Here is a 24,785-nt window from a genome sequence, read left to right on the forward strand (position 1 = left end):
CCGATTAACTCTTTCGGCTGATGCGCCCGCACACCCGCGGAGCCGAGCCCGGAGTCCCCCGGTGGGTACGGGAGGGTCCTGGGCGGCCCCAGAGGGCTTGGAGGGTTTTATTTTTATTTTTTTTTTTTTTTAATCTCTCCTCTGAGATTCCCCCCTCTCCCGATGTGCCTGCTGGTAAGTCAATATTTTCCAGGAAAAGAGCTCTGTCCTGTGGTTAACCCCTCCTGTGCTGGAGCAGGAGCTCGGAGCACGGGTGGGTAGCACCGAGTGGGAGCTGCCAGAACGCTTCAAAGCTGCACTGAGGCAGGTTTAGACTGGATATTAGGAAGCATTTCTTTGTGGAGAGGGTGTTCCAATCCTGGAACAGGTTTCTTAGAGAAGCGGTCAAGGCCTCAAACCTGTCAGCGTTTAAGAGGCTTTTGGACAATGCCCTTAATTTTTTTGGTAAGCCCTCAATTGGTCAGGCAGTGGGACCAGATGATTGTTGTAGGGCTCTTATAAATGAAATAATTTATTCTATTCTGTCCTGTCCTGTCCTGTCCTGTCCTGTCCTGTCCTGTCCCTTCTACAGAGTTTGCAGCATGGTCACAGTAATGTCACCAGATCTGGCTGTGACAGATTTCATTATTGAGATGGACAAAAAGCCCCACCCTGGATTCACCAGTTGGTGCTCACAAGCCAGAAATGTGGAAGCTCTCTTGAGCTTTTCTCTTGGAAGCTCAGCTGAAGACGAATTTCAGGAATTGGGGTCAGATTCTTGTGCCAATGCAAAAAAGGGAAGTGCCATGGGCTGTGTGTCTGTCCCTGGCGTTGGTGTGGCTCATCTGGATTCAGAGCTGGATAAATGAGGGCCCTGCCTGAGTCAGGCTCCCGGGGCAAAGCCGCCTGTCTGGCCGGGTGCTCGGCCATCAAAGTGCTCCTCTCTGCAGGCACAGTGGCCCTGCTCACCCCACGGCGACAAATCCTGCAGGGGCTTGTGCCCAACCCTGGCCTGGCCCGTGCAGGAGGTGGCAGCAGGGCTGGGGGACACGGGAATGTGACAGCAGTTTGTTGGGATCACGGAATCACAAAGGTTGGAAAGGATCACCGAGTCCAACCCAGCACTGCCAGCTCCAGCAGTACAGCATGTCCCCAAGTGTCACATCAACTTGGGGAAGATCCAGGTGTTTGGCTCCTGAAGAATGTCAGCTCAGGAGGTGTTCCAGGAGGAGCTGGTGACTTTATGGGTGACCCTGCAGGGATTTCCCAGGGATGGGATGACACCCCCAGGCCATGGCCTGCCCAGTGACCAGTGCAGCAGAGACTGGAACCAAACCTGGGTGCTTCAGGTGAAATCCCAGCACTGCTGGCTGTGATGGGGGCAGCAAATGGGACGGAGGTGAGCACTGAGCCAGCAGCCAGGACCTCTTTGGGTGTGCTGGGAGATGGCCCAGATGGGTGCTGGGGTGTGGGTGTGTGGCGTGGCAGGAGCGTGTTGTGGTTTTGGCCGCCTCAGCCGCTCGCTCCAGGTGTTTTTATTGTGCCAGGAGATTTACAGACTCTTTCATGGGGTGTGTGCATCAATGATTTATTGCATGTGGGGTAAATGCTGCATCCCAGCCATCGTGTGCTGTGTGCTGGCTCTGCTGCTGGGGGCGGATTGGGGTGGCAGAGCCCCACACCTGCAGCATCACCACCTGATCCTCACCTGGGTCCCCCATCTCCCCATCCCGAGGGTTTCTTCACCCCACATGGTGAATTTAGCCCTGAATTGGGTGCAGCCCCTGTTTGCAGGCTTGGGCTGCTGTGGCTGAGCAGGTTGGTCCTCATCATTGCAGGCGTCCCCAGGTGGATCCAGCTGGACAGGCAGCACCCGCTGCAGACACAGCCCCTTCCTGCAGGTGGAAGCATTAATTACAGGGTCCTAACTAATTTTCCATTTTTAGCAGAGGGCCTAAAAGTGAGGCAGTGGGGTATGACACTGAACTCTGCTCCTGGCTCGGGGGCTCCTGCTTCCCACTCACTCCGAGGTGCCACCAAGTGTTCACTGGTAGAGCTGAGGCCTGGGGCAGGCATTTCAGCTGGAATACAACATCCAGACACTGCCTTGCCCTTTGGAACGTTTTCCACCCTCCAGCCACCAACGATTTGCATGGAGCCGTGCACAACGTGGTGTTTTAGAGAGGGGAAACTGAGGCACGGAGCGCTGATGGCAGCTTTGCTCAGGGCTGCTGCAGGAAGGAGTCACTGGAGCCTCAGCGCTGACTCTGACCTCAAGGCTGAGTCCAGGCTGGGCTTTTTGGCATGCTTGGGATGTGCTGAGCACGGCCTGTGGTCTGCCCACAACCGAGTCGTGCTCCCAGCACACCCCACGCTGCTTTGTGGAAGGTCCCAAGGTGTCACCAAGTGGCGTTTGGGACAAACTGGGATGCTGAGGGCTGTGCTGGTGGAGCTCACCAGGCAGGAGAAGCTGGCCAGTGCTGCCAGCCCTGTGCAGGGATCACCCGTGCTCGTCCCCGTGCTCCTGCCTGGGCGGGTGCAGCCAGGCAGCCCATCCATATTTATGCCTGACATTAATTTCCATTCATTTCAATATTTTATGAGCGTAACAATTACAAGAAAAAAAAAAAGAAAAGGGTTCAGCGCTCATTGAGACATAGAAATAATTGGGTGTTGATGGTCCTGGAGCTCTGCCACGCAAATCCCAGGAGCTGCTGGTGCTGCCCATGCCCAGGAAATTGTCACAACGGTGCAGGAACCTGGCTGGCCTCGTGGGTGGGGATGGGCAGTGCCTGCCCCGGGGCTCTGCTGCCTCTGGCCACAGCCCCGGGTCCTGGTGGGGCTCTGGAGATCCCCCCGGGGCAGCTGTCCCTGGGTTTAGCTGGAATAGATCCGGTCTGCACCGGGCTGGGAGTGGGCAGCAGAGGGTGAGGGGTGGGATGGGTGCTGCTGTGCTGGAGCTGAGGGTGGGAGTAGGGAGAGGTAGAGGTGGATTTGTATCTCTGAGGTGGGATGAGCTCCTTGCTCCTCCAGCCGGTGTCCTGCCATGGTCTGGGCACGGTGACCATGGCAAAGGGTCAACATCTGCCCAGTGGGAGGGGGCACGAGGGGGTGAAGGGGTGCAGGGCTGGCCCCCCTCCTGTCAGGGGTCTCAACATGTCACTTTGTTCTGTCCCCCAGACCCCGCAGCCTGTGTGGACCCCAAGGAGTGCACCCATGAGTGTGGTGGAGCTGATGCCCTGGGGTAGGTGGGTGCCAGGGGGTGACCCCATCCCCACTGGGATTGCTGCACCCTGGGGCTGCTGCCAGGATTTGGATGTTGGGAGGGACCCCCGGGATGGTGTGGGAGGGTCTGTGTTTGGGGGGACCCCAGGGGTGTTGTGAGAGGGTCTGTGTTTGGGGGGACCCCAGGGATGGTGTGGGAGGGTCTGTGCATGGCAGAGCCCGTGCAGCCCCTCGAGGGTCACTCCAGCAGTGAGGTCAGGGGGTGTGAGGTCCCGGGGTGCAGCTGATTGTTCCCAAACTCCATCCTTGCCCCGGGGGAGATCCCAGCATGTGGCTGCTGAGGGGTGGGCACAAGGGGTTATCCCATCCCCATCCCCATCCCATCCCAGCCATCCCGGTTCAGCCGCTCCCTCTGTCCCGCAGGGCTGCGGGGTCTGATGATCGCGGTGATGGTGGCAGCGCTGGTGTCACCCCTGACCTCCCCCTTCCCCAGCAGCACTCTCTCCTCCACGGGCACCTGGAGGGAGCTGCTCCTCGTGGGCAGGCACTGACCAGAGCTTTCGGGGAGACCCGTGGGGCCGGTCGAGCCTGCAGAGCGCCTCCACTCAGCCTGGCTTATGCAAGGAACACAAACCCTTGGATTATTTTATGGATGAAAGAGCTGGAAATGCAGACGGGGCGCTCGGTGCAGCCTCTCCCGGTGTCCCCCAGCCGGGTCGCGGTCACGCACGCGGGGCTCGGGCGGTGGCAGAGGACAGTGGCAGAGGGCAGCGCTGCCCGCACATCCCCGTTCGCCCCCGGGGGTGCCCGCGGAGCCGCACTCAGCGCTGGGGAATGCCCGGCACGGTGCCACCGGCCGGGGAGACAATAACAGGGAGCGAATCTGGGTCAGGGCTTTGGCTGCGCTCGGCGGAGCCCTGGCTGGAGCAGCGGCTGCGGGAGCCGCTGGTTCTTGGCATTTCCATGTCCAGAGGGTGGGAAGGGGATGGGCGGCGATCCCGGGGAACGGGGGTCTCGCATAGTCCCGCTTGGGAAGAGGGGCTCTGAGTGCTTGTCTCAGAGCCGGCCTAGCCCCTCCCTGGCACTGGCTTGGCTGCCGGTGACAAGGGCGTGACAAGGCAGGAGAGCTTTCCCCAGGATGGATAATGAATGTTTGCGAAGGGCTTTACCCGCCCGGGGCGGGAGTCGCTGCTGCGGTGGATCCCGGTGCCGGGGGATGAGTGCGAGCAGGACGCTGCGGATCCTAGGGACAGAGCCAAGGAAATGTCCTTGGCAGAGGGAAAAAGCTGTGTGAGCTGCAGGTTTGAGGTTTTCCTCGGCGTGGGTCGGGTCCTGAGTAGTTGTCAGGGGGTCCCAACTGCCCCGACACCCACCAGGGAGGGGATCCCATCCTGGGATCACAATCCTGGGCTGGAAAGTTCCTTAAAGATCATCTCATTCCAGCCCTGAGAAAAGGGCTTTGACTGTGGGGTGGCAAAGAGCTCCAAGTTCCCAGACCTGGGGGTTTGAGCTCCAGGAGGTGGCTGTCCCCAGGGTCATCTGTCCAGCCTGGCTGGACACCCACAGCCACCCAAGGCCACAGGACCCTGGCTGTGACCCTCAGGGACACCACAGGACCCCTGTTCTGGGCCTGTGTCTGTGGCATCAACACCTTTGTCCTGATGTATGTCAGTATTTTCTGTTATGCCTGTTTTGCCCAGCACCCTGACAGCCCCTTGGGTGGGGAAGAGGTGCTTGGAGAGGGGAAAAATGAAGATTTGGGTGCTATTTTTTATTTGTTTGGGATGTGATGTTTAAATCCACTGGTGCAGTGAGTTGGGTGTTCTGAGCACTGCATTCCCTGAGTGCATCCCAGGGGGTGTGAGGTGTGGGGGCAGAAAATCCCTGGGAGGGGTTTGGGACAGGCATTGGGGTGGGGAAATGGGGGCTGCAAGGAAGTAAAAGTGCAGTGAAGCAGCACCTGCATGAATGGAGGGTGGGACCACCTTGGCAGTGCTGGAAAAGGAGCAGCCACTCTCAGGGACAATACTCAAGCACATTTTACTGGCCCTAAATTAAAAAATAGTATAAAAAATATAAATTTGCAGCTATGAACAGCACCTACAGGATGGAATCCCCCTGGACCAGTCTTCCCTGGTACCCTGAGTCCTGGAATTCCTCCGTGGAGTTGTGGATCCTGGTTGTGTCCTGGCTGCCTGCAGCCCTCCCTGGAGCTTTGCTTACAAGGTTTGGAGAATATTCAAGGTTTGGGGTTTTGGGCTCACTCCCTCTGCTGCTGTCATCCCACTGGATTGTGCCTCTGGAAAAGGTTTTATGGCTGTGGTTGAACACTCCACACTCCCTCCCTGGGGAGCAGCACTGCCAGCCCCATCCCTGGGCTGCGGGTCATGGACCAGGCACCATCCTGGGGACAAAGGGACACTCAGGCTGTGTGGGCAGCTCTGGTGAGGGGGGACAACGGGGCTGGGTCCTGCCCGGTCAGCGGCAGCGTGGTGAGGGTCACTCGTGGATGGTCACTCAAAGGTCACTTGTGGATGGTCACTGGAAGGTCACCTGAAGGTCACTCACGGATGGTCACTTGTGGATGGTCACCTGAAGGTCACTTGTGGATGGGGTGGACGTAGCTCCGTGGGAAGAGCCCGACACGGCCGTAGATCTTCCCCTGCCACCAGTTGGGGTCAGGGCAGCCCAGGACCTCAATGATGTCCCCACGCAGGAAGGGCAGCTGGGAGCCCTCCTGGGCTGAGAAGTCAAACTGGGCTTGCACAAATTGGGGTCTCTTCACCTGCAGGGGAGCCGAGGGCCGGGGTTGGTGAGAGGAGAGGGGTCCCCATCTGCCAGACCCTGGCACTGGGTGGCACTGCCTGGGTCCTGGTGGGGAGGCTGTGCCACCACAGGATGAGGATGAGCCTTGGGATACCTGCTTTGGAGAGACAGAAGCAAGAAAATGAGAGAGTGGAGTGCTGGTGAGAACTCCAGGTAGAGGGGAACACCCCAGGGCACAAGACTCCCTGTTCTTGCTGCTGACACACCCAGGATGGGTGCCCAGGGAGGCAGCTGGCACCTTCTCCTTCCCAGGTCCTTCCAGGGGCTGGAGCTTTCCCTATCCCAGCTCCCAAAGTCCAGTTTTGCCACCTCCATAACCACTGCCCCAGGGCTTGGCTTTCCTGGAGTTTGGCTGTGCCCTGTCCTGGCTCTGCCACCTGCCCTGGGCATCACCCCTGGCCCGAGGGACAGGGATGTGTGCCCTGCCCTGCCCTGCCCCTCTGAGCTGCTCCAGGAGCTCTTCCTCCCTGCAGCACTGCCTGTCTCAGGCTGCTGCCCCCTCTCCTGCTCCTCACCCCCCTGAGCCAAAGGGTGCCAGCCAGGCAGGGATGTCCCTGTCCCTCTGCAGGGACACTGAGCCTCGAGGGGGCTCACAGAGGGGTTTGGGACCCACAGCCCCATCCATGGTGGTACCTCCTGGGTCTGGTCCTCGTCCCACAGGAAAATCTGCTGCTCTTTGGTGATTGTGGTCATCCTGTAGAAATCCACCAGCTCGTTGAGGGAGTTGAACTTTTCCTCCCAGAGGAAATATTTGCCATTCCTCTCCCTGAGCACTTTGAAGTGCTGGACGTGCTTCCCGTAGCTGCACAAGGAGGATGGATGGATGGATGGATGGATGGATGGATGGATGGATGGATGGATGGATGGATGGATGGATGGATGGATGGATGGATGGATGGATGGATGGATGGATGGATGGATGGATGGATGGATGGATGGATGGATGTCACCCTGGGGACATCCTGACAACATCCCCTGAGGTAGGTAAAGCCTGGGGGTGCTGGCAAGGCCAGGGTGAGCCCATGGGTCTCACTGCACCCCTCCTGCCATGAGGTAGGGGTGATGGTGGCACTGGGGTCATTTCTGGCCCTGCAATGAGGACCCACAGCTGAGCCCTGCTGTAACTCACCCCACAGGCAGCCAAAGCTCGGTGCCCAGCCCTGGCACAGCGGGGGCGCAGGGTGGCAGCGTGCCAGCCATGTGGAGGGCAGGTGGCTTTGTCCAGGGCCACATCTGGGGAAGGTGTGGTGAGAGCTGCAGGTCTGGGCACAAGCCAGGAGGCTGCAGAGGCTGGGATTGTGCTTCTGGGGACCCGTGTGCTGCAGGAGGACTGGGCAGGCAGGACGTCCCTTGCTGTCACCTCGCAGGGTGTGCCTGGCGTGACAGGTTGGGTGACCCCGGGCAGGGGCAGGACCCGGCTGTGCTGCCGGTGACGCGGCAGAGCACGGCTCCCTTTCATTAGGGGGCAAGAACCTCCCCGAAACGTTCAATTAGGGATTAAAAGTGTGAGAAAGTGCCTGGCTGGCCTGGGGCCGCCTCCTGCTCCCCAGGCCGGGGCAGGGCAGGGGTGACATCCCCGGGGACAGGCTCTGCCCGTTGTACAGCCGGTGCCGAACTCCTGGGGATGCTGAGCCCTGAATCCCTGGGGATGCTGAGCCTTTAATCCCTGGGGATGCTGAGCCCTTAATCCCTGGGGATGCTCCGGGCATTGCTCCCGCTCAGCTCGGCTGTGTTTAGGGGTGTCCCAGGGAGGGCAGCGGTGCAGGGAGCAGCGGGGATGGAGGCGGAGCTGTGGAGGAGAGGAAGGAGGGGAAGGTCCCGTGCGAGGCCCTGCTGGATGTGTTGGGGACACGGCTCCGCAGCCCCTCCGAGGTGGCCAGGACAGGGCAGGGTGCTCAGCCCTTCCCCAGCCCACACGAGGGTGCCCCCAAAGCGGGGGCTGCAGGGACCCTTCCCCTCCTGCCGCTTGTTCCAAAGGCTTTTACCTGACCGAGAGGGAGAACTCGCCCGGGGCGCTCTCGCTGTCCCGGATCAGGAAGGCTCCCAGGTGATTGCGCTGGAGCAGCCGCTCCTCTGCCAGGTGCCGGGAGATCCTGCCCGCGTACCACCTGCGAGGGGCACCGGGCTGAGCCACGCTGCCACCCCGGGACACCCCGGTGTCGCACCCGCAGCCTGCGGGGTGGAGGCACCGAGATTCCCGGTGCCGCCGGAGGAGAGGTCTCCATCGGGCTCCTCAGGGGGCTGCGACCCTCCCCCGGCAGTTCCTCCCTTCCCTCCCCCTCCTGGTTCATCCCGGAATTTTCGGGGTGTACCGCAGGGTGCTGTGGGCGCGCTGCCCCCTCCGCGTCACCGACAGCCGCCACCGCATCCTGTCACCTGGGCTGTCACCCCGCTGTGCCTCGGCCCCGCTGTGCTGCCTGTCCCCTCCTCCGCGTCCCTTGGCCCCCGGTGGGAACAGCCCTTCCAGGTGTAGAGCAGAAATCCCTCGGTGCCAGGGTAAACCCCTCCTGCTGCACCGCCAAAGGAGTGCAGGAGCAGAGCCCCCGTGTCCCACCCCTGGATTTCAGGGTATTTCAGGTCCCTGGGCTGAGAAGATTCCCTGCTGCTGTAAGAATTGCCCGGTGAATGATTAGCCACGGAGTTTAGCACAGAGCCAGCCCTCGAGGTGCTGCACGGAAGAGGCTGTGTCTTGCCCATCCCAGTTGTTATCCCAAGCTGGAGAAGCAGAGGGATGTGCCCCGGGCTGCCCCGAGCCCACGCGCTCGCTCTGGCATTTAAATGTGATTTCCCAGGGGCTAAGGATATATAAAACGCAGGTTCAATCAGCGATGGATTAGGCTGGGCTTTAATAACGTGGTAATAGGATCGTGTTTAATGCAGCCATAATCCCATAACGCTTTGTTGTTCCCCAATTATCATTTATTCAGTGGCAGCTCGGTGTGAGAGTTGGATTTTTTGGGGGTACGTGGATGTGCTGCTGCCTCCTGTCCCCTCAGGCTGTGGTAGCACTGGCACACTGACCCCCCATCTCTGTGACTCAGTTTCCCCACGTGTGGGACTACCCTGGCTCGTGGCAGACCTTTGGGAATTGGGATTGTTGCCTGCCTGGTGGGATGGTACTTACGGGTGTGGCTTGACCTTGATGTAGTTTTTGGGGACAAAGCCCTCGCGGCCGAAGAGCTCAGCCTTGTACCAGTTCTGGTCATCCTCCATGTTGAGGATCTGCGGTGGGAGAGGAGCAGGGAGGTGTCAGCCTGGCTGCCATTGCCCTGGCCGAGGGGCTGAGTGGGACCCCATTGCTGCCCCAGACCCCACAGCACCCCCCAACCATCCCCTGGGGAAAAGGGGGTTCTGGCAGTGCTGGCACACTCTGGGGGCTTTGGGGTCACAGAGCTGGTGTTGTCCCAAACCCCTGCCCAGGGAAGAGGGTGGGATCTGTCCCTGGAGTAGCCAGGACAGGAGCCAGGCCCCCGCGTCCCCCGGGACGGTGGCAGTGGGTGCTGACACCGCTTCCGTGTGACAACAACATTTTCCAGCCTCCCCCGCAGGGGCCCGGGGCCGGCCCAGCTGTGAAAACAGGATCCGAAACCCCGGGTCAGGGCACGGGAGGAAAACACGGCGGGAGGCAGGGACGGCACGGCGGGTTTGGGGCTCTGGGTTCCAGCCGGGATGTGCCCCCGTCCCCCCGGGGGGCTCCGGGGTGCCAGGGGTCCGGGAGGAGCCCGAGAGGGATGAGCACATGGGCAGGGAGGGGGGCCCTCACCCCCATCGCAGGGCTGCTGCTCCCCAGGGATGTTCTGAGCCCCCCTGGAGCTTTTTGTGATTCCCGGGTGGCATCTAAGAGCCGACCCCACTGCCCGTGCCTGGGTGGGTGTTTGGGCACGTGGTCCTCGCTGCCGGATCCCTGTGACCTCCAGTGCCCCCCGAACAGGGAAAACGTGTCCCAGCCCTGAGGGGCTGCCACAGAGCACAGCTGGTGGCACCGACAGCCACCGAGGCCACATGCCGTGTCCCAGCTGGGATGTCCTTCTCTGAAGTTGTGCCTGGTGGCACAGGCAAGCAGGGAATGCTACTCCACGCTCCCAAATCTTCGAGGCTGACTCCTTCTATCCCACAGAAACCCCCAGAAGCTTTAAAGTTAGGGACTAAGAAAGCACCGGTGTCACCATGGGACCACTCCGTCCCCCCAAAGCAACATCCAATCCAAAACATCATCCAACCCCCCCGGCTGGTGAGTGTCCCCTGTACCTTCAGGGTGTCCCCTTTCTGGAAGGGCAGCTCGTCCTCCTCCGTGGCCTGGAAGCTGTACAGGGCCACCGACTCCATGGCAGTGGGGGTCTGCAGGAGGGTCCCGGCGCCCGCGGGGCTCCGGGCTCGGGGCTGCGCGCACGGTGCGGCGGCGGCGGCGGGCAGGAAACCGCGCTGATGTCAGCGCTGCCGGGGCACCAGGCGGGCCCTGCCGCGGCCACAGCTGCCCAGATGTGCGGCGGAGGCGGGGGAGCCGTGCCAGCCCACCCGGCTGCCAGGGGATCCATGTGGCCAAGGCTGGCAGGAGGATTTGGCGTTTGCCCCGCGGTGAGTGGCGGCCAGCGGCCGGGGTTGGATGGAAACGGGATGGATGGTGATGGGCTGGGCACGGGGTGAGGATTTTGGGAAGGGTGTTTGGAGAGTACGGGCAGCGCTGGTGGGGGAGCCTCTGCTTGAGGGGCTTGGTGGGAATGGTTGTTCCAGGAGCAAGAGAATGGCGGAGGCGGAGGGAGGCGGGTGGATGCACACCTGGTTTCTTTGGAATTCAGAGCGAAGCCTCCGTGGCTCAGCTCTGAGCAGCGAGCCTTCAGCACAACCGATATGGGCACCTTGGGCTGCGGCCCCTTGAGCGGGTTGATTTTCCCCAGTTTTCTTCTGCAGGTCTCAGGGAATAAAAATCCCTTTTAGACTAAAACTGAGCACTGAAACTTCCTGCTGGTCCCGTGGGCGTCAGGCACGGAGTCTGCAGGGCTCGCATGCCGGGGAGCATTCCCAGCGGGAAGGTCTCCGGAGCTGTTCAGCCTTCCTGTGTGTGGGCAGGGGCAGGGAGCTCATGGAAAATCCGCCAGACACTGCCTGGCTTTGCTGCGAGGAATCAAACCAGGGACAGCTGCAGCGCAGTCCCTGCCCATGGGTTTGGGCATTTTCCAGCTCTGCTGCCATCTGCCCGGGGTGGGACGAGCCGTGGTGCTTGTAGGGCCACTGTGGGGACACGGGCTCGGAGATTCGCCTCTCCCAAACCTTATTCCCACTTCCCGGCTGCATCCGAAAAGCAAACGCCCTCTAGCACCCCACTGAGGCAGCTCCCAGCGCCCGTGGGAAGCAGAGAGGGATGTGCAGGGTGTCACTGGGTGTCCCCACACCCAGCGAGGCACAATCCCGGGATGTGCTGCTCCCAGGGGACACGGAGGTGCTGGGAGGCCAGGAGGGTCAGGGAGGCCGTGGGAAGAGGCTCCGAATGTGCTCGGCTGTCACAGGGAGGAGGGGACTCAGCAAATCCCCGCATCCCAGAGAGACCCAGGGGATGGGAATGCAGCAGGAAATCATCTTGGGATGAGCTACCTCTGCGCCTCAGCAGCCCTGGGGGGGATGGAGCTGGATGTTCCCTGGGGAAAGCAGCCCAGCAGAGCTGCTGCTCCCCACTGCTGCAGCCAAGGGCCCGATCCTGCCCCTGCTCCATCCGCCCAAATGGATCTTGCAGAGGCCACTCCAGGCCATCCCATCCCTCATGGAGAGCAAGAGGGCAGCGAGGGTGTCTGGGAAGGAGTCGGTGTGGGAGAAACCTGCAGCCCAGGAGTGGTTATGGGGGTGACAATCAGCTGTGCCAGGGGGACACCGGGAGCAGTTTTGGGGTTTGGATTCCTGGGGCAGCAGGGAGACTTTGGGGGCACCTTGGGGTGTCCGGGCTGGAGCCACACTCGTTCCCACAGTGCCTGGGAGGGGGCACAGGACAGTGGGGTCACAGAGGGTGCCCAGGCCAGGCTCAGGACCGGAGCAGGATGGGATCCTGCCAGCAGATGGCAGCAGTGCCCCAAGGGACACTGGGGACACTGGGGACAGCGCCACCTGCCCCTCCACTCCGGCTCCAGTGAGGCCGCAGCCCCTTTGACATCTCTGTCACATCGCAGCCCCTCCCCGGCCCCCTCCCGCTGCCCCGGGCAGGGTCCAGGTCCCTTCTGCTCGTGGTTCGCTGTCCCTGCCTGAGCACACGTGCTCACGGTGGGGGTGACAGCAGCACCTGCACCCCAGGAGAGGCTGAGCTGGCCAGAACAGCCTGTGGCCCCTTTTCTAGCTCGGGAACCAAAGGCTGCAGTGTTCAGCTGGTGCCCGGGTGCCCATCCCAAGTCGCTGTGCCAGCCGTGAGCCCATGCCCGGCAGGGTGGGATCCTGGGGGATGTGTCCCCTCATCCCTGTGCCCTGCACGTCCCCAGTGACCAGAGGGACACAGGAGGTGCCATACGGTTGCTGTGGCTTGGGTGTCAAAGCCTGAACTTTGGGGTTCGGTACTAAGCTCAGCTCAGCCTGTGAGGAGATCCCAAGGGATCCATGGATCACCCAAGGGATCCAAAGGAACACCCAAGGGATCTCACCCTGCCCCGGGTTTGGCCACCAGCCCACGCTGCCTCTCCCTGGGAGCAGGGGAGCTCTGTGACCCTGGGGACAGACGGAGGAAGGTGCCAGGGGTCCTGGCATTGCCCTTTCCCAGCAGCAGGGCCATTCCAGGCGTTGGGAGCTGCCTGGAGCTCCTGCTGACTCCCAGCTTGCCTAATCTGCCCAGCCCTGTTTCATCAACATCCTGTGTTTACCTGGCTGCAAAATCCCCACGCGGGAGGGAGGAAGAGGAGGGAGGGGAGCCTCTTCCCCTTCCTCTGTGGCCTGGGGAGCTTTGTCATGGACACCACTCCGGGCTCCCCAGCTCCCCTCCGGCCGCTGCCTCAGTGACCCCTTCTCTGCCCATGGAGGGAGGGTCCCAAGACTGGCTTTGCCTCCCAGGGGCTTTGAGCTGGGCCTGGATGGTTCAGGGCTGGGCAAGGGGAGCTGGCTCACTGCAGATCCAGGGCTTTGCTCCCAGAGCAGGCAGAGGGATGGATGCTGCCCCAGGACACAGTGCTGTGCTGGGGGCTGGCAGTGCAGCACAGCCAGGATTCAGGCTCGTGCCTGGGATGGGGAATGTGGATAAATCCTGTAGGACAAAGGCTGCAGCTGCCTGTGTGCCCAGGGATGGAATCAGCCCTTCCAGTGGGGACCCGGATGTCTCTCGAGCCCCACTGAGACCCTGCACAGAGAGGAAGTGACATCCTGGGCTAGAAAATGCCACATCAGGGCCTCCAGCCAGGATCTCAGTGTCAGCACTTTCCCCCCGGAGCAGAGGCCACGTCGGTGACTCCTGAGCGCTGGAGCTTGTGTGTGACCCAGCTTCCCAGCTCACACTGAGGAACTTGTGTCACCTTTTACACCCTGGTGTAGCTGAGGACAGGGATCAGACCCTCTGGACCTCACATTATCCCACAGGATCTGTAGGAAAACATCTACAGGAGGAGCAGACACTGGGATAAAATGAACATGCTCTGGGTCCAGCGTGGCCATGAAAGGCTCCTTGAGGTGCTGGTGGTCTCCAGACGTGGAGCTGCATCTCCTCAGGGTCAGCAGGGGTGGCTGGGGCTGGTATTGGGGTTTTTGAGCTGGTAAATCAGAGCAGGGCCCACTTGCCTGTGATGTAGGTGGGTTGGGACCTGGGACTGCGCTCTCATGGGAGAAGCCTGGGGGCTGGTGGTGGGATCTCACTTTCTGCTTTTGGTCCCAAAAATGGATCTGGAAAAAGCCTCGGGTGTGGAATTCAACCTACAAGGATCACTGACAGTGTCATCCCAAACAGTCTCTCCAGGAGGGATACAGCCTGGGATGGTGGCTGGGATTGGCTTCCTGGGAAAGGCCAAACCCTGTTCTGGTGAAGAGGGAGAGCCCAGACAGAGCAGCCACAGGGAAACACACAGTGGGGGCTTCCTGGGAGCTCCCAGGACTCGGTTTTGGGCTGCTGGATGAGGTCAGTGTCAGTACCTGGGCTGGGCTGGGGGCTCAGGCCAGGATCGTTTACAGAGGTGTGAACCCATGAGGGCTTAATCATCAGCTGGAGGTTATTTGCCTCCCTGGGCTCTATAAAAGGCCCTGGATGCCACATCTTGGGTTTGGACTGAGGAGAAGGGAGTGTTCTCTCTTGTGGCTGTGTCGTGGAGCTCCTCCTGAGATCCTGCTGTTCCCTGGGATGCACCAAGAGCTAAAGGTGAGCTGTGCCTCTGTGTGGTGGCTGTGCCTTCCCTGGGGTGACCAGGAGAGGCTGGAGCTGTCCAGATCCACCTGGAGCAGGTCCTCGGTGTCCAGCGGGCAGCAGATCTCGTGTGCCCCATGGCTCTGGTCTCCTGGGCCTCGGCTCTGCCCTGGGACCTTGCTGTGGTCTCTGACCCACCTGGGGGTAACTCTGGGACCTGCTGGGTGCCCTCGTGCAGGTCAGGCTCTGCTCTAAGCTGTGGGAGGAATGTTTTCTGCTGAATCCTGCTGTGGAAATGTCTGATGGTGGCTCCCAGGATTAGCAAGTGTGTCTGGCCTCCAGTCTCCATCCTTGGAGCTGTGGAGAAGCCCAGGTCCCCATACTAAAATTTCCCAGATGTGCTGGTGCTGCAGCATGGATGGGAGCTGGGAACGCTCTGCCAGCTCTTGTGGGTCCTCAGAATCCACTCCCAGGCAGCTGAAGCTGGAAACCCCCCAGTGCTGCATTCTGTCAGCTCAGCAGGGAGGTGCAGAGGGTCCCAGCGCCGCTTTGATTCGCACGAGACACAATGAAAAGGGTCCCTTTAAGTGGAAGCCCCAAAGGAGCGGGCAGGAGGCTGGGATTTGGGTGTGGAGGCTGTTTGCTGTCGGTGTTTGCCGTGGGGGGAGGCTCCTCGCCCTCGGCACAGGCTGGAGGAGGAACCACCCATGGGCAGGGGATCTCCGCGGCTCCCGCAGGGCTCCTTTGAGGGGAACCGGGAGTTTGGTCACATCCAGGCTCAGCCTGAACGGCTTCCAAGAATCTCCCCCTCAACAGGAGCATCTGTTATTTTTCTAGGAATTAAAAAGAAAAACCCACCGCAGAAGGCTGTGCCGTGTGCGTAGGTGAGGGGACCGTGCTGTCACCCTGCTGTCACCGCCGTGACTCACCCGGTGGGCTGCGACTCCCGGGAACAACAACAAAATATAAATGTAGGGAGAAATTGTGAATGATCGCTGGCTGCCGGTGACTGAGCTCGCCACCGGGGTACTCAAATTTCGGTTCCTCCTTAGGGCTGGCTGGTTAACAAAGAAGTTATTAATAACCAATTAAGGCGCAGCTCACGTCATGCCTTCCTCTGGGAGTGTGGCAAGAGCGGCCCTGGTTCCTCCTTCGGCTCCCTACCCACCCTGCTGCTTTGGGGGACATTCGGGCAGGTGTCCCCTCCCCGCAGGGCTGCTGGGGATGGGGACATGCCCAGGTGACACCTCCCCGGGCTGTGGGTGACCTGAGGCTGGGGCATGGCTGAGCTGCTGGTGGGAGAGGAACGGCGTGGGGCAGGAGTTTGGGCAGTGCCAGCGCAGATGGTGACAGCCGTGGGGACACGGAGGGAGGAGGAGGAGGAGGAGGGTCCCCGCTGGCCAGTGATGTGCGCGGTGCCACATCCCGGGCAGAGCCGGATGCGCAGAGAATCCGGGCACTGTGCTGCTCCTGAAACCGCCTATTCAGGGCACGGCCGGCAGCACAAGAGGGAGGAAGCGGAGGGAAGAGGGAGCACTGAGGGCCTCTGTGTGTGTGGCCGGACGGATGCAGGTGCAGCTGTGGATTCCCCGGATGCTCCACGCTGCCCTTTCTTGCTGGGGACGCACTCAGAGTCCCCCCAAAGTCCCCAGCCCTGCTGTCACTCTGATTTATTCCTCTTGCCACACTGTCCAGCGCTGCCTTTTTTTATTTTCCTGTAGGTCTGTGTGGATTCTCTGAAGTGTCACCCAGGGTTGGGCTCTCCCCTCATTGCTCTGACCTGTATCCTCTCCTCAGCTGAAGATCTGCAGGAAATGTTTAGTAATTAAGGAGCTGTGAGAACTCTGCCCAGCCTGTCATCAGCTGGGGCTGAAATCAGCCCCAGAGGATCCATGGGAGAATCCACACACGTGGCCTTGCCCATCCCAGCCCACACCCTGCTGCTCCCTTTGGAAAACCGAGCTGAATAAAGCTGCTCTGGTTGGCAGGGCTCTCTCAGGGCACTTTTCTTGAGTAGTAATTTTCACCTGTGCAAGGCAAGAGGAAAAACTGAGTGCAGGTTTCTCAGGAAGCCACAATAAAACTGATGAATTCCTCCCAAGGGCTGTGCTGGGCTGTGATTTCTGACACGTCAGCTGTGGCAATCCAGAGTAATTTCACTGAAGCCTCTCCAGATATCTGTGTGTAAATGAGAGCAGGATCTGGCCCGTGTTGAAGGAACACTGCCCAGGGGGTTGCTCCAAGATGTGTGTTCTTGCTTTCTGCTCTCTTAGCAAATGCAGCACTCCTAGGAGGCAATTCTGCATCTTAAACAGAAAGCCAAGGCACTGCTTTCTCTTGAAGTATTCCTGTAGAGCTGGAAGCAGCATTTGCTTCAATGGAAGTGTTTGAGATCCCCAGGAAAATGGGGCCTGAGCCCCCTCCCTGTGAAGCTGATGGCAAAGGAACAGCATTGCTCTGACAGGGCTCATGATGTAAGGCACTAACATTAGCACAGGTAATAAAAACCCTTCCCATGTAGGTGTGTTTGGCACAAGATGCACTTGCAGTAGCAAGCAAAGCATTTGGCAAAATCCTGTAAAATATCTGTTTCTACGCCGTGTTCCTCTCAGCATCTGAAATGCAGATTTGTCATCTTCCTTCCTCCTTCCTCCCCTCTTCCTCTCCCAGGCTGAAAGAGGAACTCTGGGTTTTGCTGGTTTTTGGGCTTTGCTTGGGGGGGAGCTGATGGTCACTGCAGGCTGAGCAGCTCGTGGTGGAGCTGCTGATGAGGTGGCAGCAGGGCCCAGTGGTGTCCTTTTGTCACATTAATGCCACATGCTGATGTCCTGCTGTGCTGGAGAAATGGCCCTGCTGCAAAAACTGGGATTTCAGTGCCATTTCGTGTCAGGGAGGGTCAGGTTGGATATTGTGAAAAGAGGGTGGTGGGGCACTGCCCAGGCTCCCCAGGGAATGGTCCCAGCCCCAAGGCTGCCAGAGCTCCTGGAGGGTTTGGACACCACTCCCAAGCACAGGGTGGGATTGATGGGGTTCTGTGCAGGGCCAGGAGTTGGATCAGTGATCCCTGTGTGTCCCAACTCCCATACAGCCTCTGGCATTGCCTGGGAGCAGGGGGCTGGAGGCACCACGGGGCACAGGATGCCCTGGAAGGGCTCAGATGAGCAGTGGGGGCAAGAGTTTGATCATGGGTGAGCTCCAGCTCCAAGTGGAGGGGACACTGTGGAGGGTGAGGTGGCTGGAGGAGCTCAGGGAGCCCCTGGAGCAACAGCAACAGTCTGGACAGGGCACAAAGAACTGGAATCACCTGTGGGAGACCCTCCAAAACAGCTTGGGAAGGGGCTACAGCCCCTCTCCTGTGTGGGCACCTGTGTCTTCTCCCTCTGTGAACCAGATTAGCACAAATTCTGTACCCCAGCCTGATACCTGCTTGCTGCTCCCTCAGCTGGGATCAGGAATGCAGCCTCCAGTGGTTTGCAGCTGTGCTGTTCTTGGCTCCCCGGGGCAGACACAGCTCAGTAAATCATTTTAGCATATGTTTAAATCTCCCTGAGCACCTCTGGGTGCAGAAGGCTCAGGGAATGTGCCAAGTGTCTGCGAGGCTCAGGGGAGGCTTTAGGCTTGAGGAGGGTGCCAGTCCATGGAGAGGCTGGAGAAAGGAGCTTCCCAGGGATGGAGCTTTTGGGAGAAACCCAGGAGAGCTGAGGAAAACAGCACGTGGGTGCTGCTCTCAGCCTCTGCTCTGAAGGATGGTAAACATGAAGGTCTGAGCTGGGAGCCCATGTGTGGGAAGAACATCCATCCTGCTTAAAACCAGGTGTCCAGTCCAAAATCTGAGCACTGGCAGTGTTTAGCAAACATTTGAGGATAATGGGAGGATATAATTGGAGAGGGACTTTTCACAAGGTGTGTAGTGATAGGATCTGGGGGAATGGCCTTAAGCTGAAGGAGGGCAGGGTTAGATTAGGTGTTAGGAAGAAATTCTTCCCTGTGAGGTTGCTGAAGCCCTGGCACAGGTTCCCAGAGAAGCTGTGGCTGCCCCTGGATCCCTGGAGGTGTCCAAGGCCAGGCTGGATGGGGCTTGGAGCAACCTGGGATAGTGGAAGGTGTCCCTGGCTGTGGGTGAGGGTTTGGAACTGGAGATCTTCAAGGTCCCTTCCTACCCAGACCAGTCCATAATTCTCTGATAAGAGGAATAAGTGAGTGAGCAGACAGAATTCCACTCTGCGTTCTCCTTGGATTCAGTAATTCTGGGCACCTCCCAAACTGGAGCTGTGGCTGCAAGATGCATCTTGAAAGAGGCACCCTTGAGTGACAGCATCTCCAGTTCCCTGCCTTCCCCAGGCTCCTATCTCAGAGGAAAACAAGAGGTCCTGCCCTGCCTGGAGGGAAAACACGGGAGTCTCACGTCTCTCTCTCAAGTACAAGCTGGAAAAGCTGATGCAGACAGCTCTGGAACTGTAATGAAGAGCAAGGCACAGCGTGCTCCTGTGGAAGTGCCTGTCAGTTTTCATTTTAGGGTCAGCTGGTGGCTTCTTGGAGGAAATGGCCTGCAGAGCCCAGCCCTTCCTCCCCAAGTGCTGGAGATCCTGCTGAGTGCAAAGAACTTCTCAGCTGAGCTGTGCAGGTGCCACAAACACTTCTTCCACCCCTCTGGTGACACATGAGAGCTTTTCATGACATCAGGCATTTTGGGCTTCTTTAGTTTTCACCCTCTTGGATTGGATTATTCAGCTGATGTTTCACCAAAGGCCACTTTCAGTACTGCTAAAATCTGTCGTGGTTGTGCGTGGTTTGCACCCCACGCCCCTCCCAAAATGCTCTGAGTGACGTGGAAGCATCTTGAGGGACAGAGGAAACTTGCTGTCTGTAGCAACTTGCTCTGCAGTTATTTTTGGTTGAGGTTGTTGTGGTTTGTGTCCCAGAAAAGATGGGGCCGTGCACAGCCGGTTCCCAGCAGCGCTGGTGTTTGCCTCTCACCTTTTCCTCACAGAGATGTTTGATTTCTAAAAGTCAGAAGGCAACAGACCCCTCTGACTTCCTCTCGTGTTCACAGGGTCAGGGAGCAATCCTGTATTTCTCCATCTCAGGCCATTAGAATGTGGAAGCTTGTAGGAGTATTAATTACAGCCAATTATAACCTGCTTGACTGGCTGAGGTGCTCAAATGGCTCCTGAGACTTGCTGTTGTTGAAGAGGAACGTTTTTCCTTCCACCAAGTTTTTGAGGAGCTCAGAGCAGGATCCATGGAGCAGCTTGGCTGGGTTGTGTTAGGATTGAACACGTTTTGGAGGAATTCTTGCCTGCAGTGCTGTGCAGTTTGTTTGCTTTGTGGAGTCCTGATGGCTTGTCATGAATCTCTTCCAGCCCAGCTGGTGAATTTTTTTAATCTGCTTGTTTATCACACAGGGACCATGATGTATTTACAGCTCTGCAGCATTGTTTAGGGTTTTTTAGAGAGTGAAAGTTCCTGGGAAGCCCTGTTGAAGATGAGATGGGGCAGCAGGGACAAGTTTGGAGTCACAACTGTGCATGCAGATATGAAAGTTTCAACTGGCTGGGTGAGCCTGGGAATGGAGGAAGTTCCTTGCAGAAGTGGGAATCAGAAACCCAGAAATTGGGCCAGCCAATAAAGGGACTGGCTGGATGCTGTGCAAACACAAACCAAACAGCTCTCAGTTTTCATCTGTCAAGGGGGAAAGCTACCAGCTTGTCAATGATGGGCACCCAGCTGTAGTCCAGGGATGTGGCAGCACTGTTCCAGCCTCTCAGTTTAAAAAATACCTGCAGCTTCCAGAACTTGCTCTGCTTTGGGGGTGACATCTTGATGTCTGAGAGCAAGGCTCTGAAATCTGAGCCTAAATTGGCTGTAGCTGTGCAGCTCAGCTGCCAGGGTTGGGGCTGAGGTGGCTTTCCAGGCATTGGATGCTCTGGGAGCAGAGCACACATGAAGGAAGCTCCAGTTGTCCCCAAGATGCCCCAAATCTCTGTGAGCACCTCACTGTGGTGTGATAATGCTGATTTCAGTGTTGGCACCCCTGATTCACCCCAGGTAAGGGGTGGATGATTTGCTGCATCTGAGTCCTGTGGGGAGGGTGGTGCTTTCTGGGGTTTTGTGCTTAAAAATGAAACTCCTTGTGCTGGACCATGTCCTCAGCAGTGGCCACAGGCTGGGTGCTTGGTTGTAGGTACACATCATTTCCCCCCCTCCTCTACCAGTGTACAAAGTCTTTTGCCACCCTTTCCAGCCAAAATCCCTGTCCCAGCAGGAGAGAGGAGATCCAAATCCCAGAGGATTCTGCAGAGCCAGGAGTGTGGCTCCTGCCACGTTCCTCAGAGCCAAGCCCACAGGGCGTTTTCCCTCAAGGTTAGAAACAGCTGGGAGGAGTGAGGATAATCCCTGGCCACGTGAGATCCTTGTGCAACTGCACAGGTCATCCCGCAGTTTGGAAGTGATTATGGAGCCTCTATCAGTCTGAGGATGGGCCTGGGGCAAAAGGGAGGGGCTGACTCTCCGGGTGACATTCTTTGGGTGGCTGCAGGAATGAGGAGGAGGAATTCTGATGGGTGATGTTGTCCATCAGCTCCATCCTGGCAGGAAGTCCTCTTGTTGTGACAAGGAAGAAGTCAAGAGGGATAGAACAAACTGTACTAAGCTAAAGGGAATGCTTACAGGCTCAGCCTTGGTGACTTGCTTTGGGGAGCCAGATGGTAACAATAAACGAGCCTGACTTTGCTGGGCCTGAGTCTGCCACTCCAAACTGTGCAGATGGTCCTAATGGGTGAGTGCTCCCAGCCTGGAAACAAGCAGCACATCCAGGCTCTTCAGGTCAAATGTGTTCCTTGTGTCCTATAAACCCAGAAAAATACCTCCTCAGCAGTCGGTGTGGCCTTGCATGGCCCTGTCCTCTCTTTTCTGCTGATGTGGGTGCTGATCTGAGCCTCTGGTGAGCTGGTTCAGGGAGCTGAACTGGCTGAGAAGCAGCACTCCCCCCAAAAAATGTGATTAATCTTCACCACAGGTGGTATAAGCTGGTGCTGGTGGCAGGGAGGGAATGGGAAGGGGTGGTGGAGGAAGGGCAGGAACCACAACACCCTGACTTAGGTAAATTAAAACTTGTGGAATTTCACCCCGAGGCTTCAGTGGGATTTAATGTAAGCAGCACAGTGGCCTTGGCTTCTTGCTGAGGCATGGGAGAAACTGCACCTCCGGAGCAGTAAGGAGAAAGGAATGAGGGAAGGTGCCCACAGATGAGAACAGCTTCAGCTTCTAAAGAAACACAACACTTGGTAATTACTAGAACTAAGCACATTCAAACGTCACTGCCTCTTGCACTGTCAGAGCACATTCATTTTGAGAAAATCAGAATGTGCTGGGCTTGCATTCTCCCTTCTCTTTTCATGAATCTGCCAACGTGTTCAGAAAAGGTCTGGTTTGAATACCCATATTAGAGGTGTATTAATTTTGAACTTGTCAAAAGGAATATTTGCATTGGAAACAGTTCTACAAGTTTGTCTGCATCTCGAAGGGAACGAACCCCCTCCTGCTGGCTCTGTTCTGATTAGCTTGGGTTGCTTCCAGCTGAACTCAGGCACAGGCTCACTGGGCTCTACTCTCCCATCCTTCTGCTTTTCTCCCTTATTTAAAGATGTTTGAAGAAGGCAGGCTAAATATGATGGGAGCTAAACTCTTATTTTGGTTCTCCTCGCTTTTTAGACAAACCCAAGAAGTGTGGAAGGGCTGCAGACCCCGTGGATCCGTGTGTCTAATTGAAGCAGACAAGACTGTAACTCAGACTTTGCATATTTCAATGAAATATTCATGAATCCAGGAGAGAATAACCCGGGGTGAACATCAAGTTGTATAATCTGAATATATTCTCTATAACTGTCAGCAACATGCAGACAGCTTAGAAAATTCCGGGGAGGGTCTGTGCTTGTTGAGAAACATCTCGCTGCTTTGGCTCTAAGGACAATGATGATTGTGTTTGCCCAGACTATTTAATTAGCAGATTTCCCAAATTGGGCTCTTAGGGACTGAAGTCCCTATTTACCCTATGTGGAAGCATGTGGCTTCCCGGGAAGGCTGGGAAGCTCCAGCTGCCACTGGAGTGGAGGGAGCCCAAGCTCCTGAGCCATGAGGCAGTTCCTCACTTGGCTGTTTAATCCAGGCTGAAGAGCTGAACATTAAACACACCTTCATTAGATGGTGCTGGTCTCTATTTCTGCATTGATTCCTCTGAAGACCTGCAGGTTAGGAGTGGGAAGGAAAATCAGTAATGGAGCAAAATGACTGTGATTTAGAGATCGGATTGCACACAGCCAGGGCCATGCATCAGAATAATGAGATTCAGTCTTGTTTGCTTACAAGCGCTGGAGACAGAAGCAGAAAATGTGATCCACCAAGCCAGCTCTCAGGAAATGAGGAACAATAGAGTGAGGAAATCTAATTTCAGACGGCAGGGATATATTTATCGAGTTTTCCTTGGGATTTCTGCAGAGCTTTGGGGCGTTCTCTGGGCAGTGTTTTTTCGGGCAGCCGACATATGGCAGGAGGATTAGATCACTGCAAAGCACCGTTGGTTGTGACCTATTTGTTAATGCGGGGCTGGGGTCAGCAACAAGAGACAAATGCACTTGTCACTGTTTGGGGCTTTTCAAGTGCTGCCCCTGTTGTCCCTCACACCGTGGCCAGACATTTGGAGCAAACTCGTTAGCTAATTAGTGGTGTGCTCAACCCCTCGTGGGTGATATTCCCATTATGGCTGTGGGACAGGCCCTCCTGAGGCTCCCTGGCAGCTGCTCTTTCCTAGGTTATTTGGGAGAGCAGCTGGGGGAGGATGTGCCCTCCTCATCTTCTCTGGGAGAGCCTCCTGCATTCCAGACATCCCATTCCTTATCTTCCTGCTCCTTGCCTACTCCCACTCACTGGGTCCACTGCCCCTGCTCATCTCTGTGACCAGTGACAAGACCTGTGCCAGGAAAGTTTAGGTTATCAGGAAGAGGATTTTCACCCAGAGGGTGCTGGGGCACTGGGCAGGTTCCCCAAGGAATGGTCGTGGCATCAAGGCTGCCAGAGCTGCAGGAGTGTTTGGACAATGCTCTTAGGGACACAGTGGAATTCACAGAATCACAGAACAGTTTGGGTTGGAAGGGATCTCAAAAATCTTCCAGATCCACCTCTGCCATGGGCAGGGACACCTTCCACTGTGCCAGGTTGCTCTAACCTGGCCTTGGACACTTCCAGGGATGGGGCAGCCACAGCTTCTCTGGGCAACCTGGTCTAGTGAAAGGTGTCCCTATCCTTGGTGTTGCCCTGTGCAGGACCATGAGCTGGATTTGATGCTCCTTGTGAGTCCCTTCCATATCCCGAGGATGTCCTGGGCGTCTGTGAGCTGCCTTCTCCACGTGCATTGCTCTGCTGGTTATCAGGGTGGTGCCACAGCTCCTGGCTCCTGGTGCCCATCTCAGACTGCAAATCGTGGCCTTGGACTCTGGTTCTGCCAACGCAGCTGAAATGATGTGGGCTGGGAAGGATCAGAGATGGCTCGGGTCAAGATCCAGGTACAGCCTGCTCCAGAGAGGGATGGGGCAGGGCTGCAGTGGGAAGTGTTCTGCACCAGCTCCTGCCTTTAAAATCACAGGACAAATGCAGTGACCTCCTGTTGCTAATAGGAAACAAGAGACATAAATCCACTGCCATGAGTCTGCTCAGGGGCCACCAGGAGGGAACATCCCTGTGCAGTCTGGGCAGAGCTCTGCTGGTGCAGCTCTACCACTCGTCTACCTGCGCAGGGAAGCAGGAACACTGCACTTTAAGGCATTAACAAGGATATAGTAATCAAAAAATAAGTGATTTTACTTGGCTGGTTGGTTTTACTCGCACTAAGGGGCTTGATCTGGTTGATAGAGAAGTGTTTTTTTGGTGGAAGTGTGCCAGCTGCAGGAGGTTTTTGCTGGGTTTGCTGATTTGCACACTTAATGATGTAGACAGACACCTGGGCTGGAGCTGGGAATGGAGAGGGAGCTGCCTCCTGCTGTGGAGAGCTGTCTGCCCAGATCTAGAAGGAACACAGGCAGGAGAGAAGGCAGCAGAACAATCCTGTTCTTCCCATTTTATTTTAACCAAGAGCTTTCTTCTCCTCCTTTAGAGCTGTCAGCACCTGATCATTAGGATTAATGAACGTGTACAGAAACATTGGGTTTCCATCATTGCTGTTTTCTTGCAAAAAAGAAAAGGGGGAAGTATTTTTTCAGCTCCTGCTGATACCATCAGATGTGTGCTGATCCCTTATTTTTTCCACCCAGAATTTAATCCTGCCTAGCTCAAGGTTAACAGCTAAGCCAGAATCACAGCTTGCTGCAGAAGATTGGGATCTTCCCAGCTCCCAGATGGTGTTCAAGGCATTGGAATGTGCAGCATTTCTAAACAAGTTGCTTTTAATGCAGCTCACCCAGTATTTCAC

At 57.4% G+C, this 24,785-nt stretch overlaps 2 protein-coding genes and 1 long non-coding RNA gene across 6 annotated transcripts in view; 2 read left to right on the forward strand and 1 right to left on the reverse strand.

Annotated features, from left to right (window-relative positions):
* The first annotated feature begins 39 nt into the window (after positions 1-39).
* On the forward strand, positions 40-3,916 carry LOC127060162 (uncharacterized). Its single transcript, XR_007778846.1, has 3 exons — positions 40-174; positions 3,160-3,223; positions 3,628-3,916. It is a non-coding gene; the product is annotated as an uncharacterized LOC127060162 (long non-coding RNA).
* Positions 3,917-4,200: 284 nt separating this feature from the next.
* GRAP (GRB2 related adaptor protein) lies at positions 4,201-10,420 on the reverse strand. 4 transcript variants are annotated; one of them, XM_050980137.1, is made up of 5 exons: positions 10,279-10,420; positions 9,155-9,252; positions 8,016-8,138; positions 6,664-6,724; positions 4,201-6,124 (listed from the first exon to the last, which is right to left on the reverse strand). In XM_050980137.1, exons 1-5 carry the CDS (start codon positions 10,354-10,356, stop codon positions 5,804-5,806), a joined length of 681 nt encoding a protein of 226 aa, XP_050836094.1. In that variant the 5' UTR covers positions 10,357-10,420; the 3' UTR covers positions 4,201-5,803. The 4 variants fall into 4 exon arrangements, with proteins under 4 accessions (XP_050836094.1, XP_030085651.1, XP_050836093.1 ...); XM_030229791.2 differs by having other exon boundaries at positions 4,201-6,127; XM_050980136.1 differs by having other exon boundaries at positions 6,664-6,832.
* Positions 10,421-14,233: 3,813 nt separating this feature from the next.
* The window catches only part of EPN2 (epsin 2), a 55,148-nt gene continuing 44,596 nt past the window's right edge, over positions 14,234-24,785 (forward strand). Inside the window, exon 1 of the mRNA XM_030229780.2 lies at positions 14,234-14,338. The gene's annotated coding sequence lies outside the window, so the exon portion shown is untranslated. The remainder of the gene's footprint in view (positions 14,339-24,785) is intronic.

Source organism: Serinus canaria, chromosome 14, assembly GCF_022539315.1.
Source record: "Serinus canaria isolate serCan28SL12 chromosome 14, serCan2020, whole genome shotgun sequence".
Lineage (NCBI taxonomy): Eukaryota > Metazoa > Chordata > Aves > Passeriformes > Fringillidae > Serinus > Serinus canaria.

What these genes read in the sequence shown, in the direction of transcription:
- GRAP (XM_018915791.3), bottom strand. Translation starts at nt 10,356, where the DNA reads ATGGAGTCGGTGGCCCTGTACAGCTTCCAGGCCACGGAGGAGGACGAG. An exon ending in GAGTTCTCCCTCTCGGTCAG is followed by an intron (nt 6,833 to 8,015) that starts GTAAAAGCCTTT and finishes CTCCTTGTGCAG; the next exon opens with CTACGGGAAGCACGTCCAGC. An exon ending in ACGAGGACCAGACCCAGGAG is followed by an intron (nt 6,128 to 6,663) that starts GTACCACCATGG and finishes GTCTCTCCAAAG; the next exon opens with CAGGTATCCCAAGGCTCATC.